At 39.6% G+C, this 13,487-nt stretch overlaps 1 protein-coding gene and 1 pseudogene across 1 annotated transcript; both read left to right on the top strand.

Moving 5' to 3' along the window:
- Window positions 1–433: 433 nt before the first annotated feature.
- LOC147891095 (putative F-box protein At4g22030) lies at window positions 434–1,622 on the top strand. Its single transcript, XM_087389153.1, has one exon. The coding sequence runs from the start codon at window positions 447–449 to the stop codon at window positions 1,620–1,622; it is 1,176 nt and encodes a 391-aa protein (XP_087245279.1). The 5' UTR covers window positions 434–446.
- Window positions 1,623–7,865: 6,243 nt separating this feature from the next.
- Window positions 7,866–9,286, top strand: LOC147891094 (zinc finger AN1 and C2H2 domain-containing stress-associated protein 16-like; annotated as a pseudogene).
- Window positions 9,287–13,487: the final 4,201 nt, after the last annotated feature.

Genomic DNA, 13,487 nt, shown 5'->3' with positions numbered 1-13,487 from the left:
GATAGGCTGCCTAGGGTGTCGAGCTTGACTTTTGGTCACCTTTGCTTGGTGCTCGATCTTCTTCGCCTTGAAGTCTTCATTGTAGGTCAGTCCAAATGATTTGACTATAGGTCAGCGTGTCACTGTTGGAGTCCAAGCCTTGCCAAGAGTGCTCTCTGAGTGCACCCTCCCAATCAACCATGGGGACTGCGCGCTCTCTGAGTGCACCCTCCCAATCAACCATGGGGACTGGGAGTGAATCCCGTTGGGATGGCTTTGAATTGGAAGAATACAAAACCACCAAAAAGAAAGTTGAAAGGCAAGAAAGGCGAGTGCCCGTCGAATTTCAATGCGAGGGGCACGGTCAAACTTATAATCACGACTGAGCCTCTTTTCAATATATTCAAAGGTGGAGAGAGTCAACGGCCGCTGTGCCTCTCATCACAGCGCGTCATTTTCGGCCAGGAATGCCCAGCTTCCACAACGTCTTGAGGATGCTCCCTCGTCCACTTCATCAACATCCCCCCCCCACCGGTAATATCTACACGTCCATGAAGGCGGACCATCTGGCTTTCTGGGACAACCATGATGGCCTTGTAGGAAATATTGCCCCAGGAGTCAGGCGCGACTCGGAGGAGGAAGAAGATTCGATGGCGGTAGCAGAATTGCACTTGTTAGCAAACCTAGCAGCGGATCGAGCCGAGATGCACTCCATCCTCGCCCAACAGCGGGACAATTGCAACAAGCTCTTCCAGAACACCCTCACCGCGGCCACCATGGCTGCGACCGTCCTGGCGGGCCTGGATGGACAGCAACATAGCTTGAGCTTAAGCTTGCCCGCCTTCTTCTTGGATGCAGGGTGTGCTTTCATGATGTCCGTCGTCAACCAGTTTCAACCGTCTCAGTTGGCGGAAGAACAGCGAACTGCCTCTCGCCTCTTCAAGAAGCTCGTCAATGACATCCAATTCGCACTGCAACTCCCTCCTCATCTAAGGCAACGCACCGCAGCACTGCTTAAAGATTCTAGGGGCAGGCTCCAAGCCCTGGACAGGGCATACCCTATGCCATTAACGCCCGGTGGGCTGCCCAAGTTCCCGCCTCGAGTCGTTCCTCCGATTCTGAGCGACCCTCCTTCCGCAGTACCATCAGAGCCGGCCTGCCAGAGCAACGGGTGGAACGACTCCATCGCTCGCGATTTAAGAGACGTAGCCACCCTGCTTCACGATTCCGACATCCAAACTTACACCAATTGGGCCACCAATGTCCAGAAGGTCAACAAGTGTCTGGCTATAGCGGCGCCCTTGTTTGCCATCTCCGGGGCTGCGCTCAATGCTATAGACGGTTTCGCGTGGAGCAGCAGCACTAACCTGGGCGTGCACGCAGCCATCTGCAGCCTTGTTGCAGCCTTTGCTGGGAGCTTTTCGCACGACATGCAACTAGGAATGGTGTTCGAGCTCTATAGGAATTCTGCGGGCTACTATGGAGAAATTAAGGCCTCCATCGACAAAAACCTGCAGGTTCCCCCAGAAGAACGGGAAAATGGGGTTCTGTTCCGCCAAAGGGTAGCTTACGAGTTGGGTCGCGAAGGTGGGCTGCTGCCCATCGTGCCCCAAGGCGCCAAGGCCGCAGGAACTCTCTTCTGATCTGCTTGGCCGCCCTTGTATAGAAATGCCTCTCAAGGAATTGTATAGAAACCTCACACTTTTATTCTTTAAAGATTTTATTAGCATCATTTTGAAGATCTTGAATTGGTGGAACAGTCGAGAGTTTAACATTTTTCTTCAAAAAGAGAGCTGATATCCATGCACACTTGCAGAAGATTTGCTTTTGGTTTGCATTACCTTAATTGCAATATAATTTCATAAGAATAACTCTTTTTCGATCACTAGGTTCAAGATGACCCCTATAATCTCATTCAATGCACGAGAGTTCATATCACGAGTAGGATAGATGTCATCACTAGGATCCATATGAGCCACCATCCCCAAGCTCCATACAACCATCAAATTATGTTGATTATGTGAGTGGGTAACTATGCTGCATATCCACACCAACCTAAACATGATCACATCCATTTCATCACCAGGCTTCATAAAGACACCGTCCCCAAGTTCTATATCACCACCAAGTTGCACAGTCATATTAGTGGGTTGCATATAACCCATGTTGCCTATGCATACCAAACCCTATATGATCAGGTTTATCTGGCTCTATATGATCAGTATAAAGCATATTGCCAAACCTTGATCTGGTCCTCATTGAACTAAATATCATCACCATGCAAACCAATCATGAGAGACAAGATATAATAATATAGGAACTATCAGATGACCCGACCTTTTATTCCCAAGCTAGTTATTGCAAAAAAGTTATAAGGAATGAAAGCTAGTTAATTCACGGATAAGGGCATAGGTCATTTGGAGAGTTTTCTGTTAAAATAAAACTCATTGTTGCTGCAACTTCCAATTTCTATGTTATGACCTAGACATGATTATTTATGCCATCGTCCTTTGATATCATATATGCCATGGTCATGTCTTTCAATTCCCTAACCACTATGCTTCCTCCCTATTAAGAACATGCATTAAAAGAGGAGGTTGGTTAGCTTTGTAGAACATGACCTGCTTAATCATAACCGTATACTTTTTTTTAATTTTCTTGAATTATATAGTGCAGAAATTGTACCTATTTACATAAAGTAAGAGGTACTTGCATCTATTTATACAAACATTTTACATAGGTGTTGGAAGTGCATTGTGCTTCCTCTCCTTAAGTCCATAACCCAAGGAAATGGACCTTTCCACTAAGAGGGTCTCGGGTAACAGATTTCGCTAAGAAGACTAACCATAAAACTAGATTCAGGCAGGTAGCTGTATTGAGCTAGGATATGTATAAATGAATTTAGTGCTATTTCCTAGAAATTTTTAAATAATATTTTTCATTTTGACTTAATTTATAAAGTGAATTTATAACATAGATTTATGTAAACTTGCAATTTGAGTAGGTCAAGTTTTCCATGACACTTGGATGACTGCAATATGTATCTATAGGATGCATTATAGAAACACAATTTTCACGAAGGTATTTTTGGCACATAGATGGGGGAGAGGAGTCAATGATGCACAGATTCGCTTCTTTAAATGGTAGATATTTGTAAGCATGACAATGCTGCCTCTGTTGGAGATGTTGGCTTTGAAAGAATGTATGCATATATCATTTTTAATTTAATGGGATCTAGATTATCTAGTCCTAGAAGTTTTGCATCACCATGATTCAAGTTCATGTGTCCCATGGGTAAACTTGCGATTTGAGAAGAATTAATTATGATGTGAAGAAGAGCACTATAATAGTAGAAATATTTGAAATACAATACAATATTTTATAAGAGTAACAATACATGAAATTTTATATAGTATACTTAAAAGTGGTTAATATTGGATTTGTTTTAAATGGAGTTATATATCACTAAAAACATGACGTATTTAAAAGCATTTTTAAATAATAGTTCATACATGAAATATTTTTTTAGTTTTGAAAAAAATTAGTAATGTTTTGAAAATGAAAAAAATTGAGTAATATATGCTATGAATTAAGAGTCCTTCAATACTATGACTTTTCTATAGTTTTGAATAGGAAGTGCCATGGGTTTGGTTTTCATAGCATATTTTAGAAGGTAATATGATAGGCCTGTGTTGGTTATTTTTTGAATTTTCATATGTGCTTGGCACAAGAGTAATATTTCTGCATGGTATGGAATGACATTACGATGTTCTAGGGATGGACAGAAGTAGATCCATCTTTGTGTGAGGATCTAAAGTAGGTTTAGTTTCTAAATGTATAGGATATGAAAATCTGTATTTGCGTTTGTGGTTTGTGCTTGAGTCAAATAGATTGCATGTTGTCCTACATGTGTGGATTTGTTTTCTCTTTACCATATAGTTAAGCTTTCTTTAAATTGAATTCTCTGGCATGAGCACCATATCCGAAAGGATAGAGGAATGGGAATAATGCATACTCAAGTGTTAATTCGTCACATTGTGACAGACCTTGCATAGGTGTTATGGGCTAACGCTCAATAATTCTTGTTGAATCACGAAGTACAATTGTGCTGACTTCTTGCGATGAATTGATGAGTTGTAGGTAGCATGTTAATTTGTTCTAGTAATGACAAGTAGTTGTCCTCATGTGCAATTTTCATAATATCGAATGGTGAGTCAGTAGAGTGTCTTTCAAGAATATCAGAAATAACTTCTGAAGAAAGAACACTTACTCCTAGTTTTGGATGCAGTCGTTCATACATTGTCAAGTATTTTTTAAATATGGGATTTGTTCTAGAGTTAAATGCTAGAACGTGTTTCGTTGTTGATAGTAAGTTTGTTGAGTTAGTACAAAATCTTTGTTGGCGATTCCAACATATTAATGGATTATCCAACATCAATCTCCTTTGTAATATACCTGTTGCTAAAGATGTAATACCTTTAGAAATGTTTAGGGATATATCGATTATAGAAAGCATTTGCATTTGAAATATGTCTGCACCTAATACATTCTGTAAATAATCTGGATCATAGGGAACCGAGTACAACTTTTTGAATGGACTATCTATATTGCATGCTTTACAAGCCATTTTTTATCTATGTCCTAGGACATTTTCTACATGCAAAGTTATGAACATATTGGATAAGTCGTATGGTGTTATACTTGATTCTAGTATTGATATTACTGATTTTAACTTTGTAAAAGAACCTGTGTTAAATTTTATTCTACCACAATATACACAATATTGCATCTTTGAAATATATTGAGAAGTGATTTGGTTCCATTCGTCTAGAAATTTATCGATGAATAGCCATGAAGAGAAACTCGTTTATAATCGTCTTTTCTTGTTTTCTATGCTAAAGTAGGAAGCAAGTTTTCTCCTTTTTATAAGTGACCTTTTCATATTTATAAAGTAAATTATATGTTAAAGTAGAAGCACCTACTTTATTTTCCCGTTGTAGATGTTAGTGTTAAAAATGACTTGAAATTCTCCAATTCTCGAATAATCTGCAAACAAAATATCAAGGTTTTTAACACTATATTTTTCACTCAAAATTTATAACGCCTCTAGTTTATGTTGAAACCAATTTGAATATAGCATATAGGAATTTGAATGTAGCATATAGCATTTCAAATATAGAACATGGTAAATAGCTCTTTCTTTTTGCCCATAGGAGTTTGTGTTTAGCATATATTTTTTTACATATATTTTGTAGCTATTTGAATTTGGGATATAGTAGTTTTCATTTATTACTTTGTATATATTAGGTGGCAATTTGAATTTGAGATATAGCACTTTGATTTTTGTACATAGCATTTTTCATTTAGAATTAGCACTTAGCATTGATCAACTAGCATTTTTGCATTTAGCATATAGCACTCTGTATCCAACACATAAACAAATAAACTTAACCACACATTTGTGTGGGGGGAGTGTCGGCACATTTCCTCTCCAAAAATTATAAGACCAAGGAACGTGCCCTTCCTTGGGTTCTTTTTTTTATGCATTTTGCACATAGTATTTTGCATATAGTATGTAGCAATTTGAGTTTGGGATATAGAACATAGCACTTTTCATTTTGCACATGGTACTTTGTTTTTAGAACCGTATGATTTTGTATTTTGTACATAGTATTTTGCATTTAGTACATAGCATTGAGCAACTAGCATTTTTGCATTTAGCACATAGCACTTTTTATCGAACACATAAATTAATAAACTTAACCACACATTCATGTGGGGGAGAGTTGGCACATTTCCTCTCCAAAAATTATAAGACCAAGGAACCTGCCCTTCCTTGGGTTCATATCATTTTTGCACATAGTATTTTGCATATAGTATGTAGCAATTTGAGTTTGGGATATAGAACATAGCACTTTCCATTTTGCACATGGTACTTTGTTTTTTGAACTAAATGATTTTGTATTTTGTACATAGTATTTTTCATTTAGGACATAGCATTGAGCAACCAACATCTTTGCATTTAGCACATAGCACTTTTTATCGAATACATAAATTAATAAACTTAACCACACATTCGTGTGGGGGGAGAGTTGGCACATTTCCTCTCCAAAAATTATAAGACCAAGGAATGTGCCCTTCCTTGGGTTCATATCATTTTGGATTTTGCACTTAGTATTTTGCATTTTGCACTTACTGAGTTTAGGACATAGAACATAGCACTTTGCATTTTGCACATGGTACTTTGCATTTAGGAATGTATGATTTTGTATTTTGCACATAGTATTTTGCATATAGCATGTAGCAATTTGAGTTTGGTATATAGAACTTTGCATTTAGTATATAGCAAATTTCATTTACGTATTAGTGTTAAAATGGCTAACATGCCATATTAACATCTTGGGTGGTCGTTGTTCTAGGTATATGTGCATTGAGCTATATGGTGCACTGAGCTCCATTAATGATCCTCATACTGCATGAAGAGGGAAAAGCTATGAAAGGAAGCATTAGCCCTATTTCTATATACAATGAAACATCTAGTGTAGCTTCTAATATATACAATTACGTTGGAAACTTGCAAAGAGCTTAGATTTATAAAATTCCTATTGGAGTAGAGGGTTTCATAGTCTTACCTATAAGCTCCCAATACGAGGAGACCAAAGGGCCATGGTATCTGCATAGGATTGGGAGGCATGAGAGACAGCTCTGTGGGCATGAGGTATGCATGTCACATGGGCAAATGATCATGGGCTAAAGATGTAATAACTTTAAAAACGTTTAGGGATATATCGATTATAGAAAGCATTTGCATTTGAAATATATCTACACCTAATACATTCTGTAAATAGTATGGATCATAGGGAACCGAGTACAACTTTCTGAATGGATATCTGTGCATGCTTTACAAGCCATTTTTTATCTATGTCCTAGGCCATTTTCTAGATGCAAACTTATGAACGTATTGGATAAGTCATATGGTGTGATACTTGATTCTAGTATTGATATTACTGATTTTAACTTTGTAAAAGAACCTGTGTTAAATCCTATTCTACCACAAAACACAAAATATTGCATCTTCAAAATGTATTGAGAAATAATTGGGTTCCATTCTCTTAGAAATTTATCGATGAATAGCCATGAAGAGAAACTTGGTTGTAATCGTCTTTTATGCTAACGTAGGAAGCACGTTCTCTCCTTTCAATAAGTGACCTTTTCATATTTGTAAAGTAAATTATATGTTAAAGTAGAAGCACCTACTTTATTATCCTATTGTAGATCATAGTGTTAAAAGTGACTTGAACTTCACCAATTCGAATAATCTGCAAACAAAATATCAAGGTTGTTAACACTTCATATTTTTCATGAAAAATTTATGACATCTTTAGTTTATGTTGGAATGTACCCTTCCTTGGGTTCATATCAATTTGTATCTAGCACATAGCAATTTGAGTTTAACAAATAGTACTTTGCATTTGGGACATAGAACTTTGCACTTGTTTTATACTTTAGCAAAATTTGTCTTCTTATTCATTTTAATTTGCATTTCCCACAAAGCACTTTTAATTTTCCACATAGCATTTTGAATCTGGCATACAGCACTTTGCATTTGGCTTATAGTACTTTGCATTTAGCACATAACCACACATTGTGTGAGGGGAGAGTTGGCATGCTTCCTCTCTAAAAATTATAAGACCAAGGAACATGCCCTTCCTTAGGTTCAGATCAATTTGTATCTAGCACATAGGAATTTGAGTTTAATACATAACACATTGCATTTGTTACATTGCACTTTGCACTTGTCATATACTTCAACATAATTCATCTTCTTGTTCATTTTAATTTGCATTTGCCATAGACTTGGGTCAACACTGCTTCTCTTGTCTAGCTTCTCAGATAGCTTGGATGTAGAGCGAAACATGGGTACTCCTGAGTTTCCCGACTTGGGTCAACACTGCTCCATCCAGGACTGCAACCTCCTTGACTTCCTCCCCTTCAAATGTGATGTCTGCCACTAGGTATGTCCGGAGATCATTTTGCACCCTAACGGATTCTAGGATTTGTTTTGCTTTGCTAATTAGCCTTCTTGATCACCTATATCAATCGGTATTTGTAAATATAAAAACATGCCCAAGGCTTTTTTATGTGTGCGCCTTACCTTTTCATAGTTTTCGTGTTGCTCGGCCACCCAACCCAGTATGATATTATTTTCTGGTAGAGTTTGACAATGCCTCTCTCTTTCTTCAATGTTGGTTTTTAGCCTTTTAAAGGATGTCACTTGGGATTCCACTTTAGTTTCCTTGTACTTTCCAAGTATCTTTGGCATTCGATCCAAAAGGTTGATGCAGCACGCTAATCTTCCTTGGCGAGTGCCAGATCAGAACTGTATCAATTTATGTGGGGAAGATCTCCGTAAAATGTTATGTTTTGACCTCTAGGACTGTTAGACATTTTTTATCCATTCTTACCGCTCTCTGTCTTGCAGGTTTTCTGTTTTGATCATCGCTTGTATAGTAAGCACCATTGTTCAAAGGCAATGGACAAAGATGTTACTGTTCTAGTTTGCCCCATTTGCACCAAGGCAGTTCGCTTAGTGCCAAACGAAGATCCCAATCTTACATGGGAGGAACATGTGAGAATGAATTGTGATCCAAGCAATTATGCACGAGTACATAAAAAACCTCGACGTTCTGTACGTGGTTGCAGAGAAAGTCTTACTTTCTCTAATAAGATGGTGTGCAAAGACTGTAAGCAGGAGGTCTGTTTGAAACACTGATTTGGTCCAGATCATGATTGCAAGGGGCAGGCGAAAACAGGGAAAAGAGGACCTTCTTTTGCAGATCGTTTTGTACAATCTTTTCGAGAAAGAGCTTCCATTATACCTAGACAAGGTTCGACTTTGTCAATAGATGCTATCCGAACAGGGTTGCAATCAGTAGCCTCAACCATTCGATCTTCTGCAGAGGCTGGTGTAAGTAAATTTAATACTCTTACCACTAGCATGCTAAATGCAGTGGGAGGGATGACCAATAAAGGCCAATTAGAGAAACCTGGACAGGGATCCAAAGCAATTAGACCACTCATATCCAAATCCATAGAGGTGTGTCCTCAGTGTGGGGCACAATTTTCCATGGTATCACTTTTGATTCAACACGTTGAAAGTGCTCATAGCTCAGCCAAGAGTGGTATCAATCAACAAATTGCTGATTTATGTCCAAAGTGTGGGAGGGGTTTTCAAGATCTTATCTCCTTGGTTGATCACGTTGAAAGAGACCATGGTGGCACATCAATGGATCATTTAGAGCAATGACTTTTAACATTTACATGGTTGAATATCTCAACTCTTTGTCCTGCTGGGGATATTGATACCCCTGTCGGGTAGGAAGCATGTGGGTGAGTGGGGAAACCTAGAAAAAAAGGAAAAGGTTTGACGTATGGGCATTCCAATTCATTTATTATTTAAAGGAAATTTTAAACTTAAATGACACTCTGGTCTTTTAAAGTATCTGATAAAATGCTATGGATAACTCCTCAGCATTTTAAGTTCTTGTTTCTTTATTGGATTTGTGCCGTATTATTCAATTTACATGAGTAATCAAAAATGTGTATTAACAACTTGCTAAGGATTGACTTGGTTATACGCGTTCACGCATGGGGGTGATCTCTCTTAAGAATCTGAGCTTTAAGTCATCATTTGGATATATTTATACATAGGAAGCACAATAATATTGATTCTTTTCCTAAAAGTGCTATTTAAGGATGAACAAGAAGGGGAAAGAGAAGAATAGTTCTGCACACTATGCTAAAATTATACTTTTGGGTGGCAAAGGGGGGATGCTATACTGCTTAGGGAGATGGGTCATAGGATTTGAAGGCTCAGGTTGCCCCATTGGCCTACTGAAGAGCCTTTGGCAGAGCTTGATAATCTTGTGTGTGCATATATCTATGGATGAACGATGCTGGCAGATGAGAATCTGATTAGCATCATTATTAAACAAGTATTTGTTTCCCATGCTCATGAACAATGACTTCTCTTGTATGCAATTTATCTCAAAAGCATGTAGACTATGCTTGATTCTAAACACTTGTGCATGTTTGTATAGTAGGATTGCAGAATCCAGAATGAACTGAATCGAACAATCAAAGCTTAATAGTGTATCAAAGTGACATTAGCTTTCACCCCAACACTGGCCACATTTGGAGACTTTGGTTGGTTGTGAAATGTTGAAGTTAAAAGCTTTTGTCCAAAGTTCTATTGAAGGGCAAGCTGCTCCCTCCAAACTGACTTAAGTGAAGACCTTGCTGCATAGCTATTGTTTGAACTGAGGAAAGAAGGGTCAATCTGAGGGCCAAATGGGGCTTAAGTAGGGCATCGAAGCCCTTGTGGAAGAGCCACTTTGGGTCGGCCATGTCCAAGTCGGTTTGGGGAGCAGGTAGGTTGGCATATGGGGACAAAGGTTGGCCCAGCTAGAGGCCTGGTTGGCCCTGTTTGGAGGACCAGATGGCCAAATACAGGATGGGAAGGTTCCTCACTTACAAAGGGGCCGATTTCTCCCATTCACTTCATCTATTATGGAGGCTCAAGCCACTGAAGCTCTCTAGAGGCGCGTGGAAAAGGGAGGAAACATGTTACGTAGGGGCTGGACCATATTCCACTTTTGGTGCTCAATTAGAATAGAACTTTTGGCCAGCTCTGAGGCTGTCCACTTGGAGCTCAACATTGATGTTTCACACATTCAGGATCACAGTCATGAAGTTCTATTGTATACATTGCTGAGTGCTCCAAATTTATATCTTTATCTACAACTGCGTATGTGTGTTTGAGGGAGATTTGAGAGTCCTGTGATCAATGGGAACCTTTCATTCCATTTCAGGGACAGCGTTGTATATGCTGATCTAGTATCTCTAACATGATATTTGGAGCCCAAGGGATCTATGTTAGTTATTTACTACACTTGAAGGAAGAAGGTGCTTTGCAAAAAGAAAGCCGATTCCAATTCAGTCAGGTGTGACTTATTGAATTTGGTTACAGTGTGTGGTGTCATTTTAATTTGTTACTCCCAGTTTCTTCAGATCCATGGCTTCATGATTTGAATTGCCAACTTCGCCAGGGAGGCAAGTTAGATGGGAGTAATTATTTGCTATGTAAGGTGAAGATTGGGAGCCACTTGGTAGATAGATAATTATTGGTATGGAGCTCAAAACAAAATTCCACTCCGATTTATCCACCATTGAATTTTTTTTCCCCTTTGTGTGCCTTGGATCTTCATAGGAAAGAGGTGATAGGTGATACATTGTAAATCACATTTTAACAAACACGGCTTTATCACTTTCCATATTAACTCCATCTTTTGTCATTTTGGTCATTGCACCTACATCTTTGAATGTTGTAGTACCATCTCACAAATAGATGGATCTTCTTATATTATCGACCGCTTCTCAAGGTACCACTACCATTTTGGGACTTTGCATCCATCGAACACTTCTTTAGTGGCTTTACTTTTTTTGTTGGATGTGCTATGACCACTGTTATGGATAAAATTGTCTAAGGAAAAAGGCATTAATATGTGTGTGTGTTTGTATATGTGGCAATAGTATAATAAAATATGGTGTGCATAGGGCCCAGGGTTGAGGTGGCAGGGCATGACCATGTGCCACCCTTCCACGTAAGAGGACCCATAAGGAGTGTTGTACATAATCCATGGTAGTAATATTATAAAAGGTAAGGTGGCATGGCTCCTCCATGTGCCACCCCTCCACCTAGGCTACATTTAGTGAGTTATGGCTCAAAATCCATGGGAGAAGTAATATAAAATAGGTGGAGATGGATATTATATTGGGTTATTCCCTCCATATAGGATAGGCCCATGTGGGGGAGGTATAGAAGGTCCAAGAGAGCAAGTTAAATAATGGGGAAAGTAGGATGAGGTGGCAAGATTCCTTGTGCCAACCCTCCACTTGTCCTCTTAGAGGTTTGAACATATTATAAAATTGGGAAGAGACCAAGGGAGTATCATAGACTTGAGATATGGGGCTTGATTTATGTGGAAAATTGAGGCAAAGGGTTGTCGCACACAATTGAGAGTGCATAACCACCTAGCCCACATGGGAGACTTTTCCACACACACCATGCATGTGGGACGATGCATTAATTGGGAGAGACCCCCTCTTTTGGCTATAAAAGAAGGGGGCTATTCCTTGATGAGACACGCTCATTCTTGTAAAGCCACCTAGCTAGTACTTTGATATTTCCCTCTCATCCTTTCTTTCAAATAAAGTATGGTCCTCTTCCCTTGATGTCTCCATCTTTACATTCCTCCTTCTATCATGTACATGCTTCTCTTCCCCCTCTCCCTTTCCACTTGTGTCATAGTCTCCCTCTTCATTCCCTCCCCTTCTAATTCCTTTTCCCCTCCCATGATAATGTTTCGCCCTCACGATCTCCTTTCCTCTATGGCCCTCGAGTGTTGCCATGCTTAGCCTCTAGCCTCTGGTCTTGATTTCTTTTCTGGCTAATAGAAATGGTGTGGCTGCTGGGATCGAAATCTCCACAGCTACTGGCGAATCTTCTGCTCATACCGGTCGCATCTGCAAAACTGTACCATCTGTGCTCCTTTTAAGCTACTGCGCGCACATTCGATTCGCGTGTATACTGTGTTCACCTGCGCGATAGTTTTCTGGGCTCCTGCGTCTTCTGGTCGCGGACAGTTTTCTCACTTCGTGCGTCTACTGTGTTCACCCGTGCGACAGCTTTCTAGGCTGCTGCGTCTTCTGGTCATGGACAGTTTTCTCGCTTCGCGTGTCTACTGTGTTCACCCGCGCGATAGTTTTCTGGGCTGCTGCATCTTCTGGTCGCGGACAATTCTTCTGAGTTTCTGCAAAACTGTAACAGCAGATCCTGCACCCCCCTCTCTCTTCTCTTGTTCTTCTCCTTCTCTTTCTCTTCTCCTTCTCCTCTCCTCTCCTCTCTTTTTATTAAATAGTAGGACTTGAACCCAAGACCTCCCCCTCCACAAAAGGGAGACTTATCATTGGGCCAACAAGTTGGAAGTGATGAAAATGTAATGGCTTTTGTTTATATATTGAAATCTTGGGAATTGTAACTCTCTAACCATGGGGAGTTTGCTCTTGCTGTAAAAAGCAAAAGTACTTCATTTCATGTGCTCTATTCACATCTCCTCCTAGATTGCCGATTCAGAACTTCTCCAAGTTCACTTCACGGATGCACGCCACACGAGGAGGGTGGATATTTACGTCACTTCTCGACGCGTTTAAGGATTTGGTGCCTGGTTCTCCGTGCCTTATGGCTACCAATGCACGAGATCTCTTCCTTGATCTTCATGTAGACCTTCAATGGCTGATTGTCCAGTGTATTGTTCAAGGAGATGACGGGTGGAATGATACACCATGGATGATTCATGGTGAAGAACTACTGATACGCTGGGAGAACATTGATTTTACTTCTACTCATTGTGCAGTGATCGAACTACTTGCTGCTTCAGAGGTAATTA

The sequence above is a fragment of the Dipteris shenzhenensis genome, chromosome 18 (genome assembly GCF_047967505.1).
Source record: "Dipteris shenzhenensis isolate YYH24624 ecotype China chromosome 18, Dip_SZ_1.0, whole genome shotgun sequence".
NCBI classification, from domain to species: domain Eukaryota; kingdom Viridiplantae; phylum Streptophyta; class Polypodiopsida; order Gleicheniales; family Dipteridaceae; genus Dipteris; species Dipteris shenzhenensis.
This window is presented reverse-complemented; position numbering and strand designations above follow the sequence as displayed.